General features: G+C 45.5%; 1 protein-coding gene across 1 annotated transcript; it reads left to right on the top strand.

The window, feature by feature from the left end:
* Positions 1–25264, top strand: LOC135534391 (procollagen-lysine,2-oxoglutarate 5-dioxygenase 2-like; the record flags this gene model as incomplete). Its single annotated transcript, XM_064961407.1, has 6 exons — positions 1–82; positions 571–707; positions 11696–11859; positions 17598–17710; positions 19783–19846; positions 25167–25264. Coding segments are annotated over exons 1-6 (612 nt in total), but the record flags the coding sequence as incomplete, so codon positions are not given.
* Between the last annotated feature and the right edge of the window lie 1763 nt (positions 25265–27027).

Here is a 27027-nt window from a genome sequence, read left to right as displayed (position 1 = left end):
GGTCCTAACTGTTGCCACACAGGAAACAGATGGTTATCTTAGATTCATGCAGTCAGCCAACTACTTCAACTACACTGTCAAGGTAACGACCGTCTGTCTCTCTATTTGAGATCTACCACATTGACGAGAGATTGTCTCTCTATTTGAGATCTACCACATTGACTAGACATTGTCTCTCTATTTGAGTTCTACCACATTGACTAGACATTGTCTCTCTATTTGAGTTCTACCACATTGACTAGACATTGTCTCTCTATTTGAGTTCTACCACATTGACTAGACATTGTCTCTCTATTTGAGTTCTACCACATTGACTAGACATTGTCTCTCTATTTGAGATCTACCACATTGACTAGACATTGTCTCTCTATTTGAGTTCTACCACATTGACTAGACATTGTCTCTCTATTTGAGTTCTACCACATTGACTAGACATTGTCTCTCTATTTGAGATCTACCACATTGACTAGACATTGTCTCTCTATTTGAGTTCTACCACATTGACTAGACATTGTCTCTCTATTTGAGATCTACCACATTGACCCCTGAGCTGATGTGACCGTTTTACAGGTGCTGGGCATGGGAGAGGAGTGGAGGGGGGGAGACGTGGGGCGCTCCATCGGAGGAGGACAGAAGGTGAGACTACTGAAGGAGGCCATGGAGGCACTGACTGACCAAGAAGACCTGGTGGTACTGTCTGTAGACAGGTAGGTTGACCTGGTGGTACTGTCTATGGACAGGTAGGTTGACCTGGGGGTACTGTCTATAGACAGGTAGGTAGACCTGGTGGTACTGTCTGTAGACAGGTAGGTTGACCTGGGGGTACTGTCTGTAGACAGGTAGGTTGACCTGGTGGTACTGTCTGTAGACAGGTAGGTTGACCTGGGGGTACTGTCTATAGACAGGTAGGTAGACCTGGGGGTACTGTCTATGGACAGGTAGGTTGACCTGGGGGTACTGTCTGTAGACAGGTAGGTAGACCTGGGGGTACTGTCTGTAGACAGGTAGGTTGACCTGGGGGTACTGTCTGTAGACAGGTAGGTTGACCTGGGGGTACTGTCTATAGACAGGTAGGTTGACCTGGGGGTACTGTCTATAGACAGGTAGGTTGACCTGGGGGTACTGTCTGTAGACAGGTAGGTTGACCTGGGGGTACTGTCTGTAGACAGGTAGGTTGACCTGGGGGTACTGTCTATAGACAGGTAGGTTGACCTGGGGGTACTGTCTGTAGACAGGTAGGTTGACCTGGGGGTACTGTCTATGGACAGGTAGGTTGACCTGGGGGTACTGTCTGTAGACAGGTAGGTTGACCTGGTGGTACTGTCTATGGACAGGTAGGTTGACCTGGGGGTACTGTCTATAGACAGGTAGGTTGACCTGGGGTACTGTCTATAGACAGGTAGGTTGACCTGGGGGTACTGTCTATAGACAGGTAGGTTGACCTGGGGGTACTGTCTGTAGACAGGTAGGTTGACCTGGGGGTACTGTCTATAGACAGGTAGGTTGACCTGGGGGTACTGTCTGTAGACAGGTAGGTTGACCTGGGGGTACTGTCTGTAGACAGGTAGGTTGACCTGGTGGTACTGTCTATAGACAGGTAGGTTGACCTGGGGGTACTGTCTGTAGACAGGTAGGTTGACCTGGTGGTACTGTCTATAGACAGGTAGATTGACCTGGGGGTACTGTCTATAGACAGGTAGGTTGACCTGGGGGTACTGTCTATAGACAGGTAGGTTGACCTGGGGGTACTGTCTATAGACAGGTAGGTTGACCTGGGGGTACTGTGTGTAGACAGGTAGGTTGACCTGGGGGTACTGTCTGTAGACAGGTAGGTTGACCTGGGGGTACTGTCTATAGACAGGTAGATTGACCTGGGGGTACTGTCTGTAGACAGGTAGGTTGACCTGGGGGTACTGTCTGTAGAGGTAGGTAGACCTGGGGGTACTGTCTGTAGACAGGTAGGTTGACCTGGGGGTACTGTCTATAGACAGGTAGGTTGAACTGGGGGTACTGTCTATAGACAGGTAGGTTGACCTGGGGGTACTGTCTATAGACAGGTAGGTTGACCTGGGGGTACTGTCTGTAGACAGGTAGGTTGACCTGGGGGTACTGTCTATAGACAGGTAGGTTGACCTGGGGGTACTGTCTATAGACAGGTAGGTTGACCTGGGGGTACTGTCTGTAGACAGGTAGGTTGACCTGGGGGTACTGTCTGTAGACAGGTAGGTTGACCTGGGGGTACTGTCTATAGACAGGTAGGTTGACCTGGGGGTACTCTCTGTAGACAGGTAGGTTGACCTGGGGGTACTGTCTATAGACAGGTAGGTTGACCTGGGGGTACTGTCTATAGACAGGTAGGTTGACCTGGGGGTACTGTCTGTAGACAGGTAGGTTGACCTGGGGGTACTGTCTATAGACAGGTAGGTTGACCTGGGGGTACTGTCTGTAGACAGGTAGGTTGACCTGGGGGTACTGTCTGTAGACAGGTAGGTTGACCTGGGGGTACTGTCTGTAGACAGGTAGGTTGACCTGGGGGTACTGTCTGTAGACAGGTAGGTTGACCTGGGGGTACTGTCTGTAGACAGGTAGGTTGACCTGGGGGTACTGTCTATAGACAGGTAGGTTGACCTGGGGGTACTCTCTGTAGACAGGTAGGTTGACCTGGTGGTACTGTCTATGGACAGGTAGGTTGACCTGGTGGTACTGTCTATGGACAGGTAGGTTGACCTGGGTGTACTGTCTGTAGACAGGTAGGTTGACCTGGTGGTACTGTCTATGGACAGGTAGGTTGACCTGGGGGTACTGTCTATAGACAGGTAGGTTGACCTGGGGGTACTGTCTGTAGACAGGTAGGTTGACCTGGGGGTACTGTCTGTAGACAGGTAGGTTGACCTGGGGGAACCTGGGATGGCCTGGGGTGGCCTGGGGTAGTACTGGCGTAGTACTGTCTATAGACCGGTAGGATGGCCTGGGTAGTACTGGGGTAGTATTGTCTATAGACAGGTAGGATAGCCTGGGGTAGTGCTGGGGTAGTACTGTCAATAGACAGGTAGGATGGCCTGGGGTAGTACTGTCTATAGACAGGTAGGATAGCCTGGGGTAGTACTGGGCTAGTACTGTCTATAGACAGGTAGGATGGCCTGGGGTAGTGCTGGGGTAGTACTGTCTATAGACAGGTAGGATGGCCTGGGGTAGTACTGGGGTAGTACTGTCAATAGACCGGTAGGATGGCCTGGGGTAGTGCTGGGGTAGTACTGTCTATAGACAGGTAGGATGGCCTGGGGTAGTACTGGGCTAGTACTGTCTATAGACAGGTAGGATGGCCTGGGGTAGTGCTGGGGTAGTACTGTCTATAGACAGGTAGGATGGCCTGGGGTAGTACTGGGCTAGTACTGTCTATAGACAGGTAGGATGGCCTGGGGTAGTGCTGGGGTAGTACTGTCTATAGACAGGTAGGATGGCCTGGGGTAGTACTGGGCTAGTACTGACTATAGACAGGTAGGATGGCCTGGGGTAGTGCTGGGGTAGTACTGTCAATATACCGGTAGGATGGCCTGGGTAGTACTGGGGTAGTACTGTCTATAGACAGGTAGGATGGCCTGGTGTAGTGCTGGGGTAGTACTGTCAATATACCGGTAGGATGGCCTGGGTAGTACTGGGGTAGTACTGTCTATAGACAGGTAGGATGGCCTGGGGTAGTGCTGGGGTAGTACTGTCAATATACCGGTAGGATGGCCTGGGGTAGTACTGGGCTAGTACTGTCTATAGACCGGTAGGATGGCCTGGGGTAGTACTGGGGTAGTACTGTCAATAGACAGGTAGGATGGCCTGGGGTAGTGCTGGGGTAGTACTGTCTATAGACAGGTAGGATGGCCTGGGGTAGTGCTGGGGTAGTACTGTCTATAGACAGGTAGGATGGCCTGGGGTAGTGCTGGGGTAGTACTGTCTATAGACCGGTAGGATGGCCTGGGGTAGTACTGGGGTAGTACTGTCTATAGACAGGTAGGATAGCCTGGGGTAGTGCTGGGGTATTACTGTCTATAGACAGGTAGGATGGCCTGGGGTAGTACTGGGGTAGTACTGTCTATAGACAGGTATAATAGCCTGGGGTAGTGCTGGGGTAGTACTGTCTATAGACAGGTAGGATGGCCTGGGGTAGTACTGGGGTAGTACTGTCTATAGACAGGTAGGATGGCCTGGGTAGTACTGGGGTAGTACTGTCTATAGACAGGTAGGATGGCCTGGGGTAGTTGGGGTAGTACTGTCTATAGACAGGTAGGATGGCCTGGGGTAGGTGGGGTAGTACTGTCTATAGACAGGTAGGATGGCCTGGGGTAGTTGGGGTAGTACTGTCTATAGACAGGTAGGATGGCCTGTGTAGTACTGGGGTAGTACTGGGGTGTCTTCACTGATATGTTCAACCTCTCCCTTTCCGAGTCTGTAGTACCAACATGTTTTAAGCAGACCACCATAGTGCCTGTGCCCAAGAACACCAAGGTAACATGCCTAAATGACTACCGACCCATAGCACTCACGTCTGTAGCCATGAAGTGCTTTGAAAGGCTGGTCATGGCTTACAGCAACACCATTTTCACAGAAACCCTAGACCCACTCCAATTTGCATACCGCCCCAAAATATCCTTACCCTTGGGGCGGCGGGGTAGCCTAGTGGTTAGAGCGTTGGACTAGTAACCGGAAGGTTGCGAGTTCAAATCCCCGAGCTGACAAGGTACAAATCCGTCGTTCTGCCCCTGAACAGGCAGTTAACCCACTGTTCCCAGGCCGACATTGAAAATAAGAATTTGTTCTTAACTGACTTGCCTGGTTAAATAAAGGTTAAAAAAAAAGATGATGCAATCACTTTTGCACTCCACACTGCCCTTTCTCACATGGACAAAAGGAACCCCTAAATGAGAATGCTATTCATTGATTCCAGCTCAGCGTTCTTCACCATAGTGCCCTCAAAGCTCATCAATAAGCTAAGGACCCTAGAACTAAACACCTCTCTCTGCAACTGGATCCTAGACTTCCTGACAGGCCGCCCCCAGGTGGTAAGGGTAGGTAACAACACATCTGCCATGCTGATCCTCAACACAGGGGCCCCTCAGGCATGTGTGCTCAGTCCCCTCCTGTACTCCCTGTTCACTCATGACTTGCATAGCCAGGCACGACTCTCACACCTTCATCAAGTTTGCCGAAGAGACAACAGTGGTAGGCCTGATCACCGACAACAATGAGACAGCCTATAGGAGGAGGCCAGAGACCTGGCCGTGTGGTGCCAGGACAACAACCTCTCCCTCAATGTGATCAAGACTGAGGAGATGATTGTGGACCACAGGAAAAGGAGGACCGAGCAACGCCCCCATTCTCATCAACATCGAGGATCTCATTGAGATCCTCAAAAGGTTTTACAGCTGAACCATTGAGAGCATCCTGATTGGTTGCATCACTGCCTGGTATGGCAACGACTCGGCCTCCGACCGTAAAAGGCACCACAGAGGGTAATGCGAATGGCCCCCAAGCCATAAGACTCCTGAACATCCCAGCAATTGGCTACCCAGACTATTGCATTGCCCCCCACCTCTTTTACAACGCTGCTACTCTCTGTTGTCATCTATGCATAGTCACTTCATCTATCCATGTACATATTACCTCAACTAACCGTGCCCCCACATATTGACTCTTCGGTACCGGTAGTCTCGCTATTGTTATTTTAATTACTTGTTACTTTTATTTCTTATTCTTATCTGTATTTTTTTAAACTGCATTGTTGGTTAGGGGCTCGTAAGTAAACATTTTACTGTAAGGTCTACACCTGTTCTATTCAGCACATGTGAATAATATTTGATTTGAAGTCTTTTAATTTACTGCAGTAGGCTAAATCAGGGTCACACAGAGTGTTTCTTTGAAACAGAAGTATACACCTATGTGGTATACCAATCTTTATAGTCTCGTATCCATAACAAGGCTTAGGCATCCCCTGTTGTCCCAAAGCCTCCCAAATGTCACCTTTTTAAAAAGCTTTAATTTCATTCATGTAACTTCTATAACTCATTATTTTGTGTAGACAATAGTTTGGTCAGCCATACAGCAATTTTCATGAGTGTTTGAGATCAGGGTCCCTGAAGAGAAAAAAAAAAAATCTTTAAATAAAAGTATGTTTATAGCATTATTATAAGAATGTCTAACAGGTGGCCCTGTCTCATCATTTCACAAGCTGACAGCCTTCCAGAGTCAGGGCCATAAAAGACCCAAGGTCACGCAACTCCCCCTCCCCCTCTGCAACAGCCATCAGCCCAGAAGCATTGCTTTGGCAATGTTAACATATGTTTCCTATGCCAATAAAGTCCTTGAATTGAACAAAATAACGATCTCGCTCCCCTGAACTGACCAATCAGCAGTGAGGAGGCTTGTCACTCTGATGCCTTGAACACCTCAATCAATCCATTCTATCAGAGATATGGTAATAGGACCAGTGGTGTTCTATCAGAGGGATGGTAATAGGACCAGTGGTGTTCTATCAGAGGGATGGTAATAGGACCAGTGGTGTTCTATCAGAGGGATGGTAATAGGACCAGTGGTGTTCTATCAGATAGATGGTAATAGGACCAGTGGTGTTCTATCAGAGGGATGGTAAAAGGACCAGTGGTGTTCTATCAGAGGGATGGTAATAGGACCAGTGGTGTTCTATCAGAGGGATGGTAATAGGACCAGTGGTGTTCTATCAGAGGGATGGTAATAGGACCAGTGGTGTTCTATCAGAGGGGTGGTAATAGGACCAGTGGTGTTCTATCAGAGGGTGGTAATAGGACCAGTGGTGTTCTATCAGAGGGATGGTAATAGGACCAGTGGTGTTCTATCAGAGGGATGGTAATAGGACCAGTGGTGTTCTATCAGAGGGATGGTAATAGGACCAGTGGTGTTCTATCAGAGGGATGGTAATAGGACCAGTGGTGTTCTATCAGAGGGATGGTAATAGGACCAGTGGTGTTCTATCAGAGGGATGGTAATAGGACCAGTGGTGTTCTATCAGAGGGATGGTAATAGGACCAGTGGTGTTCTATCAGAGGGATGGTAATAGGACCAGTGGTGTTCTATCAGAGGGATGGTAATAGGACCAGTGGTGTTCTATCAGAGGGATGGTAATAGGACCAGTGGTGTTCTATCAGAGGGATGGTAATAGGACCAGTGGTGTTCTATCAGAGGGATGGTAATAGGACCAGTGGTGTTCTATCAGAGGGATGGTAATAGGACCAGTGGTGTTCTATCAGAGGGATGGTAATAGGACCTATAATGTATTACAGCCTTTAACATCTGCGGAAGTCGTACAGGCTCAGATAGGAAGGAAATGGGAACAAAGCACTAGCGATATTGTCATTCTTCTACTGTACATCTGGTGTGTTAATATCACAAATCCCCCCCCCAAAAAAAATTTGGTATTAGGTGAACAATAGATACGTAAAGAAACAAAACACCAGTAAAAAGACATTGAAAAATAACAGTAGTGAGGCTATAACAGTAGTGAGGCTATATACAGTAGTGAGGCTATATACAGTAGTGAGGCTATAACAGTAGTGAGGCTATAACAGTAGTGAGGCTATAACAGTAGTGAGGCTATAACTGTAGTGAGGCTATAACTGTAGAGAGGCTATAACAGTAGTGAGGCTATAAAAGTAGTGAGGCTATAACAGTAGTGAGGCTATAACAGTAGTGAGGCTATAACAGTAGAGAGGCTATAACAGTAGGGAAGCTATATACAGTAGTGAGGCTATAACAGTAGGGAAGCTACATACAGTAGTGAGGCTATAACAGTAGGGAAGCTATATACAGTAGGGAAGCTATATACAGTAGTGAGGCTATATACAGTAGTGAGGCTATAACAGTAGTGAGGCTATAACAGTAGTGAGGCTATAACAGTAGTGAAGCTATATACAGTAGTGAAGCTATATACAGTAGTGAGGCTATAACAGTAGTGAGGCTATATACAGTAGTGAGGTTATACCAGTAGTGAGGCTATGACAGTAGTGAGGCTATAACAGTAGGGAAGCTATATACAGTAGTGAGGCTATAACAGTAGGGAAGCTATATACAGTAGTGAGGTTATAACAGTAGTGAGGCTATAACAGTAGTGAGGCTATGACAGTAGTGAGGCTATAACTGTAGTGAGGCTATAACTGTAGCGATGCTATGACAATAGCGATGCTATATACAGTAGTGAGACTATGACAGTAGTGAGGCTATGACAGTAGTGAGGCTATAACAGTAGTGAGGCTATAACTGTAGCGATGCTATAACAGTAGGGAAGCTATATACAGTAGTGAGGCTATAACAGTAGGGAAGCTATATACAGTAGTGAGGCTATAACAGTAGGGAAGCTATATACAGTAGTGAGGCTATAACAGTAGGGAAGCTATATACAGTAGTGAGGCTATAACAGTAGTGAGGCTATGACAGTAGTGAGGCTATAACTGTAGCGATGCTATAACAATAGCGATGCTATATACAGTAGTGAGACTATGACAGTAGTGAGGCTATGACAGTAGTGAGGCTATAACAGTAGTGAGGCTATGACAGTAGTGAGGCTATAACTGTAGCGATGCTATATACAGTAGCGATGCCAAATACAGTAGTGAGGCTATGACAGTAGTGAGGCTATAACAGTAGTGAGGCTATGACAGTAGTGAGGCTATAACAGTAGCGATGCTATAACAGTAGTGAGGCTATATACAGTAGTGAGGCTATGACAGTAGTGAGGCTATAACAGTAGTGAGGCTATGACAGTAGTGAGGCTATAACAGTAGTGAGGCTATAACTGTAGCGATGCTATATACAGTAGCGATGCTATATACAGTAGCGATGCTATATACAGTAGTGAGGCTATGACAGTAGTGAGGCTATGACAGTAGTGAGGCTATGACTGTAGCGATGCTATATACAGTAGCGATGCTATATACAGTAGCGAGGCTATGACAGTAGCGAGGCTATAACTGTAGCGATGCTATAACAGTAGCGATGCTATATACAGTAGTGAGGCTATGACAGTAGTGAGGCTATAACTGTAGCGATGCTATAACAGTAGCGATGCTATATACAGTAGTGAGGCTATGACAGTAGTGAGGCTATAACTGTAGCGATGCTATAACAGTAGCGATGCTATATACAGTAGCGAGGCTATGACAGTAGTGAGGCTATAACTGTAGTGATGCTATAACTGTAGCGATAGCTATAACAGTAGCGATGCTATATACAGTAGTGAGGCTATAACTGTAGCGATGCTATAACAGTAGCGATGCTATATACAGTAGTGAGGCTATGACAGTAGTGAGGCTATAACTGTAGCGATGCTATATACAGTAGCGATGCTATATACAGTAGTGAGGCTATATACAGTAGTGAGGCTATAACTGTAGCGATGCTATATACAGTAGTGAGGCTATGACAGTAGTGAGGCTATAACTGTAGCGATGCTATATACAGTAGCGATGCTATATACAGTAGTGAGGCTATAACATGTAGCGATGCTATAACAGTAGCGATGCTATATACAGTAGTGAGGCTATAACAGTAGTGAGGCTATAACTGTAGCGATGCATATACAGTAGTGAGGCTATGACAGTAGTGAGGCTATAACAGTAGTGAGGCTATAACAGTAGTGAGGCTATAACTGTAGTGATGCTATATACAGTAGTGAGGCTATAACAGTAGTGAGGCTATGACAGTAGTGAGGCTATAACAGTAGTGAGGCTATAACAGTAGTGAGGCTATAACTGTAGTGAAGCTATAACAGTAGTGAGGCTATAACAGTAGTGAGGCTATAACTGTAGCGATGCTATATACAGTAGTGAGGCTATGACAGTAGTGAGGCTTTATACAGGCACCAGTTACTCAGGCTAAATTGAGGTATTATGTACATGTAGAAATGGTTAAAGTGACTATGCATATATGATGAACAGAGAATTGCAGTATTGTAAAAGAGGGGTTGGCGGGTGGTGGGTGGTGGGACACAATGCAAATAGTCCGGGTAGCCATTTGATTACCTGTTTAGGAGTCTTATGGCTTGGGGGTAAAAACTGTTGAGAAGCCTTTTTGTCCTAGACTTGGCACTCTGGTACCGCTTGCCATGCGGTAGTAGAGAGAACAATCTATGACTGACAATTTTTAGGGCCTTCCTCTGACACCGCCTGGTGTAGAGGTCCTGGATGGCAGGCAGTGATGTACTGGGCCGTACGCACTACCCTCTGTAGTGCCTTGCGGTCGGAGGCCCGAGCAGTTGCCGTACCAGGCAGTGATGCAACTGGTTAGGATGTTCTCGATGTTGTAGCTTTGTAGTCTGTAATAGTTTGCAGGCCCTCTGCCACATAAGACTTGCGTCGGAGGCGGTGTAGTACGATTCAATCTTAGCCCTGTATTGACGCTTTGCCTGTATGATGGTTCGTCGGAGGGCATAGCATGATTTCTTATGAGCTTCCGGGTTAGAGTCCTACTCCTTGAAGCTCTGCCCTTTAGCTCAGTGTGGATGTTGCCTGTAATCCATGGCTTCTGGTTGGGAAATGTACGTACAGTCACTGTGGGGACTCATTGATAAAGCCTGTGGCTGATGTGGTGTATTCCTCGATGCCATCGGAAGAATCCAGTCTGTGATAGCAAAGCAATCCTGTAGTTTAGCATCGGCTTCATCTGACCACTTTTTTATAGACTGATTCACTGGTGCTTCCTGCTTTAATTTTTGCTTGTAAACAGGAATCAGGAGGATAGAGTTGTGGTCTGATTTACCGAATGGAGGGTGAGGGAGAGCTTTGTACGCGTCTCTGTGTGTGGAGTAAAGGTGATCTAAAAGTGATCTATAATTGTTTCCCTCCGGTTGCGCATTTAACATGTTGTTAGAAATGAGGTAAAACTGATTTAAGTTTCCCTGCATTAAAGTCTCTGGCCACTAGGAGCGCCACTTCTGGGTAAGCGGTTTCCTGTTTGCTTATTTGATATCACACTCATGGTTGACTGGTTATGATGCATCTGGCGTGTTAATATGATTTGTGTTGGTGTTAGTTTGCTGTTTATATGTAGCCTGTGTGTGTGTGTGTGTGTGTGTGTGTGTGTGTGTGTGTGTGTGTGTGTGTGTGTGTGTGTGTGTGTGTGTGTGTGTGTGTGTGTGTGTGTGTGTGTGCGTGCATTCTTCTCAGGCTAAATGATTTCCTAAATTCCCTTGAATGTGATGTTTGCTTGAAGAATGTTGGATTTTTACATCTAGATTTCTAGTTGCTAGGAGTGGCCGACAGTTGAATAGATAAGATGAGTTTAGGAGGAGCTCGGAACTCGGTCCTGCAGACTCCAAGGGCTGAACGTTTTGTTTTTTGCCCTAGCACTACACTACACAGCTGATTCAAATAATCTAAGTTTGATGATTAGTTTATTATTTCAATCAGCTGTGTAGTGCCAAAACATGCACCCCTTGGGGTCCCCGGGACCGAGTTTGGGAAACGCTGTCAAATAGGGTATAAAACAAGTCAGAAAATGTCTGAACAGTCTCTCTCTCTCTCCCCTTCCCTCTCTTTCTCCCCCTCTCTCTCTCCCCCCTCTCTGTCGCTCTCTCGCCTCTATATCTCTGGCTCTCTGTCTCCCCCCTCCCTCTCTTTCTCCCCCCTCTCTGTCTCCTCCCTCAATCTCTCTCTCTCTCCTCTTTCCCCCCTCTCTCCAGTTATGATCTTATCTTTGCCGGGGGACCTGAAGAAATCCTCAGGAAGTTCCAGGAAGCCAATCACAAGGTTCTGTTTGCCGCCGATGGTCTGATCTGGCCTGATAAACGCCTACAGGAGAAATACCCCTCTGTCCGCAGCGGCAAGCGCTTTCTCAACTCAGGAGGTGGGTTCAGAATGTTGTCACACTGCTGGGGCATCATGGGAGATGATGTTTACTGATTCGATTCTGATTAGATATCACCTAGACCTATCTATGGTCTTAGCAGGTTTATGTTGGACTTATGATGCAGGGGTCAAGTGTTAGCTTTGGTTCTAGCTAGGGTCAAGTTCTGGTCTGGTGTGGTTATCTGTCTCTCTCTGGGGAAATTGCCATTAGAGTAGCATTTCATTTAACCCCAGAGAACCCAGAGAACTCAGCGGTAATTATTTTACACCAGAGAACATTCCTTTACATCAGAGAACATTCCTTTACATCAGAGAACATTCCTTTACATCAGAGAACATTCCTTTACATCAGAGAACATTCCTTTACATCAGAGAACATTCCTTTACATCAGAGAACATTCCTTTACACCGGAGAACATTCCTTTACACTTGAGAACATTCCTTTTTATCAGAGAACATTCCTTTACATCAGAGAACATTCCTTTACATCAGAGAACATTCCTTTACATCAGAGAACATTCCTTTACATCAGAGAACATTCCTTTACACCAGAGAGCATTCCTTTACATCAGAGAACATTCATTTACATCAGAGAACATTCCTTTACACCGGAGAACATTCCTTTACACCGGAGAACATTCCTTTACACCGGAGAACATTCATTTACACTGGAGAACATTCCTTTACACTGGAGAACATTCCTTTACACCGGATAACATTCCTTTACACCGGATAACATTCCTTTACACCGGATAACCTTCCTTTACACCGGAAAACATTCCTTTACATCGGAAAACATTCCATTACACCGGATAACATTCCTTTACACCGGATAACATTCCTTTACACCGGAGAACATTCCTTTACACCGGAGAACATTCCTTTACACCGGAGAACATTCCTTTACCGGAGAACATTCCTTTACATCGGAGAACATTCCATTACACCAGAACATTCCTTTATGCTCTCCATCAATGTTTCCATCCAGCCTCACTGAGCTCGAGCTGTTTTGCAAGGAATGGGAAAAATGAATCTCAATGTGCAAAACTGATAGAGACATACCCCAAGCAACTTACAGCTGTAATCGCAGCAAAAGGTGGCGCTACAAAGTATTAACTTAAGGGGGCTGAATAATTTTGCACACCAATTTTTCAGTTTTTGATTTGTTCAAAAGGTTTGAAATATCAATAAATGTCGTTCCACTTCAGATTGTGTCCCACTTGTTGTTGATTCTTCACAAAAAATACAGTTTTATATCTTTATGTTTGAAGCCTGAAATGTGGCAAAGGTCGCAGTTCAAGGGGGCCGAATAGTTTCACAAGGCACTGTAACACATATTTTCCCCCTCATCACTAATGATTAGATCAATTGCAGATTCTGCAAAGTTAAATTAATTCATCATCTTTTTTGATGTATCCTCTTCTTTTGCCGAAGCAACAACCTTGAACACGCCAGATCCCGTTTGATTCATGAATGAGACACCACATTGACAGTAGGCTATCTTCCAGAGCCAGACAAGGCCCAAGGCCCAGGGCCCAGTGCCCACACACAAGGCCCAGGTCTAGGGCCCAAACACAAGGCCCAAGGCCCAGGGTCCAAGGCCCACACACAAGGACCAAGGCCCAGTGCCCAAGGCTCCACACACACAAGGCCCAGGGCACAGGGCCAAGGCCCACACACACAGGCCCAAGGCCCAGGGCCCACACAAGGCCCAAGGCCCAGGGCCCACACACAAGGCCCAAGGCCTACACACAAGGCCCAGGCCCAAGGCCCAAGGCCCACACACAAGGCCCAAGGCCCAAGGCCTCAGGGCCCAAGGCCCCCACAAGGCCCAAGGCCCACACACAAGGCCCAGGGGCCCAAGGCCCACACACAAGGCCCATGGCCCACAGTCTGCTCGCATTGGTAATTTCTGTAAATATTATGTTGGCTGGATCCCTATTAAAAAAAACAACACAACAGACAGATATATAGACATGCAGGGGAATGATGCAGAGTTTCCAAGGTAGAATTTGAAGTATACAAAGCTCTCACTAATCATCACTCTTTTTTTATTACATTCATACTATCCCCATTGAACTGCCTTCTCTATGACATCATTCATACTATCCCTCTCATTGAACTGCCTTCTGTATGACATCATTCATACTATCCCCATTGAACTGCCTTCTCTGTATGACATCATTCATACTATCCCCATTGAATGGCCTTCTGTATGACATCATTCATACTATCCCCATTGAACTGCCTTCTGTATGACATAATTCATACTATCCCCATTGAACCGCCTTCTGTATGACATCACCAGTCTACGTCTCTATATATAGTGATTTTACTGGAAGTAATTTCTCCCCTCTGTCTCCGAGCAGCGTGTCATTCCATTCTGAGTGTGTGATTAGTTGTTCTCCAGTGTGTGACGGAAACCCCCCTCCCCAAAAAATGACTGACCCAAGACATACCCAACCCTGCAATTTACAGCTGTGGTAAATACGCTAGAGGAAGAGACAAAAGGACCAGAGGTCATCATGGCCAGGGTTGGGGAGGTTACTTTACAGCTGTGGTGAATATGCTAGAGGAAGAGACAAAAGGACCAGAGGTCATCATGGCCAGGGTTGGGGAGGGTACTTTACAGCTGTGGTAAATACGCTAGAGAAGAGACAAAATGACCAGAGGTCATCATAATGGCCAGGGTTGGGGAGGTTACTTTTTACAGCTGTGGTAAATACGCTAGAGGAAGAGACAAAAAGGACCAGAGGTCATCATGGCCAGGGTTGGGGGAGGTTACTTTACAGCTGTAGTAAATACGCTAGAGGAAGAGACAAAAGGACCAGAGGTCATCATGGCCAGGGTTGGCGAGGTTACTTTACAGCTGTGGTAAATACGCTAGAGGAAGAGACAAAGGACCAGAGTCATCATGGCCAGGGTTGGCGAGGTTACTTTACAGCTGTGGTAAATAAGCTAGAGGAAGAGACAAAGGACCAGAGGTCATCATGGCCAGGGTTGGGAGGTTGCTTTACAGCTGTGGTAAATATAGAGGAAGATACAAAGGACCAGAGGTCATCATGGCCCGGGGTTGGCGAGGTTACTCTCTAAATGTAATCCCTTACTTCCCATCCCTGGTCTTGACTATTTGAATAGCTATGTTATACTGTATAGCTCAAGGCCTGTTAGTACAGTAGCAGTGCAGTGTCCAGAACACGCTGATCACTGTAAGAGGTCGTTGTCTATAACCACATTCTCTATTGGGGGAATTCCAACCCCAGTCAAGCTTGTATAAATGGAACGGAAATTCCCTTTTGATGCACATTTTCTCAATGTATATTTTGACCTTGAATTGAATCATAGGAATATCACGCCCTTCACCTCGATTGATTTGAGGTGGAGATCAAAGAGATGGCGGCGGAGGTGTGTCTACTTACACGGTGTGACGTATATTCGGATTTAATTCCCTGTAATTCACCTTCTTTACGCGCGACGAAACAACAAATTCAAATCGAGCAACCTGTCGGGTTCCAAGTGGAACATCCCCTACCTTCTCCTGATAGGAATAACGCCATTCTCCGTGCTTTGTTATTTACAACTTAATAAAAACAACTATTGATAAGAGCTTGAAATGAGTAAGCCGTTTGGAGAAAGGGATTGTCAATATAAATACAAATTGTTTGAAATGTTTTGTACCTTATAATCACCGGAGTAGGGCTGTTGCGGTGACCGTATTATCGCCACCGGGTCACGAGTCAGGAAGGTGATACGTGACCGTTAGTCACGGTAATGAGGCGTCTCCGAGCTCTGGATGCTGCTGATGGTCATAAGTATCCTACCAAACTTGCTAACTGCCTGGTACTCAGCACTCTATTGTCCCTCAGATCACTCTGACATCAATGTAAACGTAATGGAAAATCTAATCAAACACTTCATAAGCGCCCATGAGAGCTCATGTTGTGCAACATTTCTATAGGCTATGCAATTGCGAGGGAAAACAGAGTGATGTTCTCTGTCCTCTGTTAAAAAGAGGAGGATCCCATCAGCTTTCTATAGGCTAGGCCGACTATACCTCTTTCTCAACTTTCCTAGTATGAAACACATTGCTTATCTTTACAACAGCAGTATAGCCTACCTGGCTGGCATGGTAATGAACCATAGGACAAAAGTCCTCCATTCGCTACCAAAGTGCATAGATGACATGTATTTTTTCCCCTGCATGATATTGGTCCATTCGAAATCAAAACAAATTTCACACCAATATTACTAAGTGTTTGTAAAGACAAGATTACATCAAGAATAGTCTGGTGGGTGAATTATACCTAGTGATCATCACTTTTTTTTGTTTTTACGACTTTTTCAAATCCTAGTTGCACACATCACGTAACCGAGGCCTATGTGTTTTCATAAAGTTTGTTTCACGACTAAAGTGGCCAAATAACTTCGTAAAATTAAGTTTAAATTAAGCACATTAATCTGCTTTAATAGGGGTGTCGAGCCTAACTGGAAAACATAAGCAGAGCGTGAGGTTCAAGTTTTGAGGAAGATTAATTTTCACCATAAAAATGCACCTTTATAATAAAAGCATTACATGCATAATTGCATTTGAGGTCACTTTTACACTACACCTTATACTACACCCTGTACTGCACCCTACACTACACCTTATACTACACCCTGTACTGCACCCTACACTACACCTTATACTACGCCCTACACTACACCCTACACTACACCCTTCACTACACATTATACTACACCCTACACTACACATTATACTACACCCTACACTACACCTTATACTACACCCTACACTACACCCTCTACTGCACCCTACACTACACCCTACACTACACCCTACACTACACCCTGTACTACACCATACACTACACCCTACACTACACCCTACACTACACCTTATAATACACCATATACTACACCCTATACTACACCCTACACTACACCATTTCAAATGAAGTGAGGTTCACTTTCACCATAAAAATGCACCTTTATAATAAAAGCATTACATGCATAATTGCATTTGAGGTCACTTTTACACTACACCTTATACTACACCCTGTACTGCACCCTACACTACACCTTATACTACGCCCTACACTACACCCTACACTACACCTGATACTACACCCTATATGGCACTCTACACTACACCCTATACTACACCCTATACTACACCCTACACTACACCCGGTACTACACTACACCATATAATACACCCTATACTACACCCTACACTACACCCTATAAAATACCCTACACTACACCATTTCCTACACCCTACACTGCACCCTATAAAATACCCTACACTACACCCTATACCACAACACACCCTATAATACACCCTACACTACACCCAGTACTACACTCTACACTACACCCTACACTACACCATATACTACACCCTATAAAATACCCTTTACAACACCATATGCTACACTCTACATTACACCCTATAAAATACCCTACACTACACCATGTGCTACACCCTGTGCTACACCCCACACCATACTACACTCTAAACTACACTACACCCTGTACTACACCCTATACTACACAATCACCACCCTATATTTAGTTTTATAGGACCCAATGTGTTAGCTCAATCTGCTTTTAACTCCATCTGCTTTTAACTCCATCTGGTTTTAACTCCATTTGGTTTTAACTCCATTTGGTTTTAACTCCATCTGGTTTTAACTCCATCTGGTTTTAACCCCATCTGGTTTTAACCCCTAGGCATCATCGGTTACGCCCCGTATGTGAACAAGATTGTCGAGCAGTGGAACCTTCACGACAACGATGACGATCAGCTATTCTACACCAAAATATACCTGGACTCTTTTCAGAGGGTGAGTATAGGTCCTGTTGGTTGAAGTGTGGGGCTAATGTAAGCACTCATGGTACTGTAAATCATCTGCTAAATTAAACCTGCCCTTTACAGTGATATATCAGTACCCATTACAGTGATATACCTGGACCCTTTACAGTGATATACCTGGACCCTTTACAGTTATATACCTGGACCCTTTACAGTGATATATCCGTACCCTTTACAGTGATATACCTGGACCCTTTACAGTGATATACCTGGACCCTTTACAGTTATATACCTGGACCCTTTACAGTGATATACCTGGACCCTTTACAGTGATATATCAGTACCCTTTGGACCCTTTACAGTGATATACCTGGACCCCTTTGTTATTATATACCTGGACCCTTTACAGTGATATACCTGGACCCTTTACAGTTATACCTGGACCCTTTACAGTGATATATCCGTACCCTTTACAGTGATATACCCTTTACAGTTATATACCTGGACCCTTTACAGTGATATACCTGGACCCTTTACAGTGATATACCTGGACCCTTTACAGTGATATACCTGGACCCTTTACAGTTATATACCTGGACCCTTTACAGTGATATACCTGGACCCTTTACAGTGATATACCTGGACCCTTTACAGTTATACCTGGACCCTTTACAGTGATATACCTGGACCCTTTACAGTTATATACCTGGACCCTTTACAGTTATATACCTACCCTTTAGTGATATACCTGGACCTTATATACCTGGACCCTTTACAGTTATATACCTGGACCCTTTACAGTTATATACCTGGACCCTTTACAGTGATATATCCGTACCCTTTACAGTGATATATCCGTACCCTTTACAGTGATATATCCGTACCCTTTACAGTGATATACCTGGACCCTTTACAGTTATATACCTGGACCTTTTACAGTTATATACCTGGACCCTTTACAGTTATATACCTGGACCCTTTACAGTGATATACCTGGAACCTTTACAGTGATATACCTGGACCCTTTACAGTGATATACCTGGACCCTTTACAGTGATATACCTGGACGCTTTACAGTTATATACCTGGACCCTTTACAGTGATATACCTGGACCCTTTACAGTGATATACCTGGACCCTTTACAGTTATATACCTGGACCCTTTACAGTTATATACCTGGACCCTTTACAGTGATATATCCGTACCCTTTACAGTGATATATCCGTACCCTTTACAGTGATATACCTGGACCATTTACAGTGATATACCTGGACCCTTTACAGTTATATACCTGGACCCTTTACAGTGATATACCTGGAACCTTTACAGTGATATACCTGGAACCTTTACAGTGATATACCTGGACCCTTTACAGTGATATACCTGGACCCTTTACAGTTATATACCTGGACCCTTTACAGTGATATACCTGGACCCTTTACAGTGATATACCTGGACCCTTTACAGTTATATACCTGGACCCTTTACAGTTATATACCTGGACCCTTTACAGTTATATACCTGGACCCTTTACAGTTATATACCTGGACCCTTTACAGTGATATACCTGGACCATTTACAGTTATATACCCAAACCCTTTACAGTGATATACCTGGACCCTTTACAGTTATATATCCGTACCCTTTACAGTTATATACCTGGACCCTTTACAGTTATATACCTGGACCCTTTACAGTGATATACCTGGACCCTTTACAGTGATATACCTGGACCCTTTACAGTTATATAGCTGGACCCTTTAAAGTGATATACCCGGACCCTTTACAGTTATATACCTGGACCCTTTACAGTGATATACCCGGACCCTTTACAGTTATATACCTGGACCCTTTACAGTGATATACCTGGACCCTTTACAGTTATATACTTGGACCCTTTACAGTGATATACCTGGACCCTTTACAGTTATATACCTGGACCCTTTACAGTGATATACCTGGACCCTTTACAGTTATATACCTGGACCCTTTACAGTTATATACCTGGACCCTTTACAGTTATATACCTGGACCCTTTACAGAGGGTAGGTTATATCAAGTACTCTTGTAATTTTTGTGTTCTGTCTTCTCTGTGTTTTCAGGAGAATTTGAACATTGGTTTGGACCACAAGTCTCAGATTTTCCAGAATTTAAATGGAGCAATTGGTGAGTTACCACAGAATAACGCCTTATTACTGTAAACTATACGGTTTCCATTCCACAGAGGAATGCCTTATTACTGTAAACTATATGGTTTCCATTCCACAGAGGAACTCCTTATTACTGTAAACTATATGGTTTCCATTCCACAGAGGAACTCCTTATTACTGTAAACTATACGGTTTCCATTCCACAGAGGAATGCCTTATTACTGTAAACTATATGGTTTCCATTCCACAGAGGAACGCCTTATTACTGTAAACTATACGGTTTCCATTCCACAGAGGAACGCCTTATTACTGTAAACTATATGGTTTCCATTCAACAGAGGAACGCCTTATTACTGTAAACTATACGGTTTCCATTCCACAGAGGAACACCTTATTACTGTAAACTATACGGTTTCATTCCCCAGAGGAACACCTTATTACTGTAAACTATATGGTTTCCATTCCACAGAGGAATGCCTTATTACTGTAAACTATATGGTTTCCATTCAACAGAGGAACACACTATTACTGTAAACTATATGGTTTCCATGATTAATGGAAACAGGGTGCACCTGAGCTCAATATCGAATCTCATAGCAAAGGGTCAGAATACTTATGTAAATAAGGTATTTCTGTTTTTTATATTTATATATATATATATATATATATATATATATATATATATATATATATTTGCAAAATTTTAAAAATACAATAAATAATCTGTTATTGCGTTGTCATAATGGGGTATTGTGTGTAGATTGATGAGGAAAACATTTAATTGAATCACTTTCAGAATAAGGCTGTAACATATTAATTTGTGGGAAAAGACAGAACCCAGGCAGAGCCCAGACAGAGCCCAGACAGAGCCCAGACAGAGCCCTGTGAAATAGCCCAGGCAGAGCCCAGACAGAGCCCAGACAGAGCCCAGACAGAGCCCTGTGAAATAGCCCAGGCAGAGCCCAGACAGAGCCCAGACAGAGCCCAGACAGAGCCCTGTGAAATAGCCCAGGCAGAGCCCAGACAGAGCCCAGACAGAGCCCAGACAGAGCCCAGACAGAGCCCAGACAGAGCCCAGGCAGAGCCCAGACAGAGCCCAGACAGAACCCAGACAGAGCCCAGACAGAGCCCAGACAGAGCCCAGACAGAGCCATGTGAAATAGCCCAGGCAAAGCCCAGACGGAGCCCAGACAGAGCCCAGACAGAACCCAGACAGAGCCCAGACAGAGCCCAGACAGAGCCATGTGATATAGCCCAGGCAGAGCCCAGACAGAGCCCAGACAGAGCTCAGACAGAGCCCTGACAGAACCCAGACAGAGCCCTGACAGAACCCAGACAGAGCCCAGACAGAGCCCAGACAGAGCCATGTGAAATAGCCCAGGCAAAGCCCAGACGGAGCCCAGACAGAGCCCAGACAGAACCCAGACAGACCCCAGACAGAGCCCTGTGATATAGCCCAGGCAGAGCCCAGACAGAGCCCAGACAGAGACCAGATAGAGCTCAGACAGAACCCAGACAGAACCCAGACAGAACCCAGACAGAACCCTGACAGACCCCTGACAGAACCCAGACAGAGCCCTGACAGAGACCAGATAGAGCTCAGACAGAACCCAGACAGAACCCAGACAGAACCCAGACAGAACCCTGACAGACCCCTGACAGAACCCAGACAGAGCCCTGACAGAGCCCTGACAGAACCCAGACAGAACCCAGACAGAACCCAGACAGAGCCCTGACAGAGCCCTGACAGAGCCCTGACAGAACCCAGACAGAACCCAGACAGAGCCCTGACAGAGCCCTGACAGAACCCAGACAGAACCCAGACAGAGACTTGTGACAGCCAGATAAGATCCTGGTAACTTTTTCTAAATTCTCAGGTTTTCCAGAAATCCTGGTTGGCAGATTCCCGTAAATAGAAGGGAATATGCAGGAAATCAAGTCTTCCAACCAAGATGTCTGGAAAACCTGTCAATTTTGGGAAAGTTATCGTCATTTTGCAAACCCTTGTTGGTTTTAGATAAGAGAGGCCCTGGCCCAGGACTGTTCTGAACCCTGTTGTTCTCCTCTCTCCCTACAGTAGCCAGCATGTTGAACCCTGTTGTTCTCCTCTCTCCCTACAGTAGCCAGCATGTTGAACCCTGTTGTTCTCCTCTCTCCCTACAGTAGCCAGCATGTTGAACCCTGTTGTTCTCCTCTCTCCCTACAGTATCCAGCATGTTGAACCCTGTTGTTCTCCTCTCTCCCTACAGTAGCCAGCATGTTGAACCCTGTTGTTCTTCTCCTTCCCTACAGTAGCCAGCATGTTGAACCCTGTTGTTCTCCTCTCTCCCTACAGTATCCAGCATATTTGAACCCTGTTGTTCTCCTCTCTCCCTACAGTATCCAGCATGTTGAACCCTGTTGTTCTTCTCTCCCCTACAGTATCCAGCATGTTGAACCCTGTTGTTCTCCTCTCTCCCTACAGTATCCAGCATGTTGAACCCTGTTGTTCCTCTCTTCTCTCCCTACAGTATCCAGCATGTTGAACCCTGTTGTTCTTCTCTCTCCCTACAGTAGCCAGCATGTTGAACCCTGTTGTTCTCCTCTCTCCCTACAGTATCCAGCATGTTGAACCCTGTTGTTCTTCTCTCTCCCTACAGTATCCAGCATGTTGAACCCTGTTGTTCTCCTCTCTCCTCCCTACAGTATCCAGCATGTTGAACCCTCTCTCCCTACAGTATCCAGCATGTTGAACCCTGTTGTTCTCCTCTCTCCCTACAGTATCCAGCATGTTGAACCCTGTTGTTCTCCTTCCCCCATACAGTATCCAGCATGTTGAACCCTGTTGTTCTTCTCTCCCTACAGTATCCAGCATGTTGAACCCTGTTGTTCTCCTCTCCCTAGTATCCAGCATGTGTTGAACCCTGTTGTTCTTCTTCTCTCTCCTACAGTATCCAGCATGTTGAACCCTGTTGTTCTCCTCTCTCCCTACAGTATCCAGCATGTTGAACCCTGTTGTTCTTCTCTCTCCCTACAGTAGCCAGCATGTTGAACCCTGTTGTTCTTCTCTCTCCCTACAGTAGCCAGCATGTTGAACCCTGTTGTTCTCCTCTCTCCTACAGTATCCAGCATGTTGAACCCTGTTGTTCTTCTCTCTCCCTACAGTATCCAGCATGTTGAACCCTGTTGTTCTTCTCTCCTACAGTAGCCAGCATGTTGAACCCTGTTGTTCTCCTTCTCCCAGTATCCAGCATGTTGAACCCTGTTGTTCTTCTCCCTACAGTATCCAGCATGTTGAACCCTGTTGTTCTTCTCCCCTACAGTAGCCAGCATGTTGAACCCTGTTGTTCTTCTCTCTCCTACAGTATCCAGCATGTTGAACCCTGTTGTTCTCTTCTCCTACAGTATCCAGCATGTTGAACCCCTGTTGTTCTCCTCTCTCCCTACAGTATCCAGCATGTTGAACCCTGTTGTTCTCCTCTCCTACAGTATCCAGCATGTTGAACCCTGTTGTTCTCTCTCCCTACAGTATCCAGCATGTTGAACCCCTGTTGTTCTCCTCTCCCTACAGTATCCAGCATGTTGAACCCTGTTGTTCTCCTCTCTCCCTACAGTATCCAGCATGTTGAACCCTGTTGTTCTTCTTCTCCCCTACAGTATCCAGCATGTTGAACCCTGTTGTTCCTCTCTCTCCCTACAGTATCCAGCATGTTGAACCCTGTTGTTCTCCTCTCCCCTACAGTATCCAGCATGTTGAACCCTGTTGTTCTTCTCTCTCCTTACAGTATCCAGCATGTTGAACCCTGTTGTTCTCCTCTCCCTACAGTAGCCAGCATGTTGAACCCTGTTGTTCTCCTCTCCCCTACAGTATCCAGCATGTTGAACCCTGTTACTCTTCTTCTCCCTACAGTATCCAGCATGTTGAACCCTGTTGTTCTTCTCTCTCCTACAGTAGCCAGCATGTTGAACCCTGTTGTTCTCCTTCTCTCCTACAGTATCCAGCATGTTGAACCCTGTTGTTCTTCTCCCTACAGTATCCAGCATGTTGAACCCTGTTGTTCTCCTCTCTCCCTACAGTATCCAGCATGTTGAACCCTGCTGTTCTTCTCTCCTTACAGTAGCCAGCATGTTGAACCCTGTTGTTCTCCTTCCTACAGTATCCAGCATGTTGAACCCTGTTGTTCTCCTCTCCCCTACAGTATCCAGCATGTTGAACCCTGTTGTTCCTCTCTCCCTACAGTAGCCAGCATGTTGAACCCTGTTGTTCTTCTCTCTCCCTACAGTAGCCAGCATGTTGAACCCTGTTGTTCTCCTCTCTCCCTACAGTATCCAGCATGTTGAACCCTGTTGTTCTTCTCTCTCTCCCTACAGTATCCAGCATGTTGAACCCTGTTGTTCTCCTCTCTCCCTACAGTATCCAGCATGTTGAACCCTGTTGTTCTCCTCTCTCCCTACAGTATCCAGCATGTTGAACCCTGTTGTTCTTCTCTCTCCCTACAGTATCCAGCATGTTGAACCCTGTTGTTCTTCTCTCCCCCTACAGTAGCCAGCATGTTGAACCCTGTTGTTCTCCTCTCTCCCTACAGTAGCCAGCATGTTGAACCCTGTTGTTCTCCTCTCTCCCTACAGTATCCAGCATGTTGAACCCTGTTGTTCTCCTCTCTCTCCCTACAGTATCCAGCATGTTGAACCCTGTTGTTCTTCTCTCCCCTACAGTATCCAGCATGTTGAACCCTGTTGTTCTCCTCTCTCCCTACAGTATCCAGCATGTTGAACCCTGTTGTTCTCCTCTCTCCCTACAGTATCCAGCATGTTGAACCCTGTTGTTCCTCTCTCTCCCTACAGTATCCAGCATGTTGAACCCTGTTGTTCTCCTCTCTCCCTACAGTATCCAGCATGTTGAACCCTGTTGTTCTTCTCTCTCCTTACAGTATCCAGCATGTTGAACCCTGTTGTTCTCCTCCTCCCTACAGTAGCCAGCATGTTGAACCCTGTTGTTCTCCTCTCCCTACAGTATCCAGCATGTTGAACCCTGTTGTTCTTCTCTCTCCCTACAGTATCCAGCATGTTGAACCCTGTTGTTATTCTCTCCCTACAGTATCCAGCATGTTGAACCCTGTTGTTCTTCTCTCTCCCTACAGTATCCAGCATGTTGAACCCTGTTGTTCTCCTCTCCCTACAGTATGCAGCATGTTGAACCCTGTTGTTATTCTCTCTCCCTACAGTAGCCAGCATGTTGAACCCTGTTGTTCTCCTCTTCCCTACAGTAGCCAGCATGTTGAACCCTGTTGTTATTCTCTCCCTACAGTATCCAGCATGTTGAACCCTGTTGTTCTTTGTTCTCCCTCCCACTGCAGACGAGGTTCTCTTGAAGTTTGGAACGAAGAGTGCCCGAGTGAGAAACACTGTTTACGACACCCTGCCAGTGGTCATCCATGGCAACGCAAACACCAAAGTGAGTAAGACAATATTAACATTTCCAACATGCCCGGAACCATCCACGGTAATAACCACTTTCCAGGTGTCTGGGTACAGATCCATGGCCACAGTTCAGAACCAGTTTCCATCTCTGTTTCTGGAGAAAACAGAACCAGACTTGCTGAATCATGTCAGTGTTTCATATTTCTTCATTGTAGTTAGAATGAATGATAACAGAGGTACTCCTCTAGATATGCCTGGAAGTTTTGCTTTCTGGCTGACTTTCTGAGCTTCTGTCTAAGTAGGCTACACATTGTTAAAAACAAATGGCATAATTTAAAACAGTGTACATCTCATTGAAATTGTGAGAAATTGCAAAGGTCTTCCAATGAAACCAGCTGTGTACTGACAGCGCTCTAGAGGCAGGGATTCTGCAGAATTCTGTTTAGTCATACAGCCTACTGCATATGAACCCCAGATGATTCTGTTTAGTGATACAGCCTACTGTATATGAACCCCAGATGATTCTGTTTAGTGATACAGCCTACTGTATATGAACCCCAGATGATTCTGTTTAGTGATACAGCCTACTGCATATGAACCCCAGATGATTCCTGTTTAGTGATACAGCCTACTGCATATGAACCCCAGATGATTCTGTTTAGTGATACAGCCTACTGCATATGAACCTAGATGATTTGTTTAGTCATACAGCCTACTGCATATGAACCCCAGATGATTCTGTTTAGTGATACAGCCTACTGCATATGAACCCCAGATGATTCTGTTTAGTGATACAGCCTACTGCAAATGAACCCCAGATGATTCTGTTTAGTGATACAGCCTACTGCATATGAACCCCAGATGATTCTGTTTAGTGATACAGCCTACTGCATATGAACCCCAGATGATTCTGTTTAGTGATACAGCCTACTACATATGAACCCCAAATATGTGTTATATTACGTCCATTGTTGGTCATCATGACAACTGAGGACATTATCTCCAAGTACAATGCCGTGTTCCATGGGCTTGGATGCCTCCCTGGAGAGCCTCACCTGGAAGCAGACTGCGCAGCCCCCCGAAGGCCTGTGTAGCAGCTACCAAGACTGAATGCCTAGTCCACTGAAGGAAAAGATCACAAAGGACAGACATTCAATGGACAATGCAGACATTATCACGTAAGTTATCAGAGCCAACACCATGGATCAGCAAAATGCTTTGTCATTGAGAAACAGGATTAACTAGGAATATACATGCACCCCAGTGCAGTCAACAAAGCCTTACTGAGATCGCACTTCCAGATGGCCAATATTTAGAATATATTTAGATTCTAAGATTCTACACAAAATATCCAACACAAAGGTATTCTCAGTACTCAATGACAAAGATGGATATTGGCAAGTCAAACTTGATGAAGTGGGCATCTATCTTACAACTTCCTGGACAGGAAGTAGTAGGGCTGATATAGATGCCTGAGAATGCCATTTGGAATCAAGCCAGCAGCTGAAGATTACCAGCACAGACAGTGGTGAAGGACGACAGGTAATTGAAAGGAGGACCCTGGATGTGGTGCCAAACAGGAAGAGGCTATGTCAAATGAAACCTCAGTTGTCCTGCACAGATGTCAACCTGAAGCTGAACCAATAGAAACTCCGGTTTAAAGCTACCTTGTGTGATATACATGGGTCATCTTCTCAACACAGAGGGCCTTCGCCTGACCCAGAGAAAATAACAGCCATTCAGAACATGGGTTAACACCGACTTCTCAAGTTGGGGCTTGTGAACCCCCCCCCCCCC

Source organism: Oncorhynchus masou, unplaced genomic scaffold, assembly GCF_036934945.1.
Source record: "Oncorhynchus masou masou isolate Uvic2021 unplaced genomic scaffold, UVic_Omas_1.1 unplaced_scaffold_3343, whole genome shotgun sequence".
Taxonomy (NCBI): domain Eukaryota; kingdom Metazoa; phylum Chordata; class Actinopteri; order Salmoniformes; family Salmonidae; genus Oncorhynchus; species Oncorhynchus masou.
Note: the sequence above shows the minus strand (reverse complement) of the source record. Positions and strands in the feature narration are given on the sequence as shown.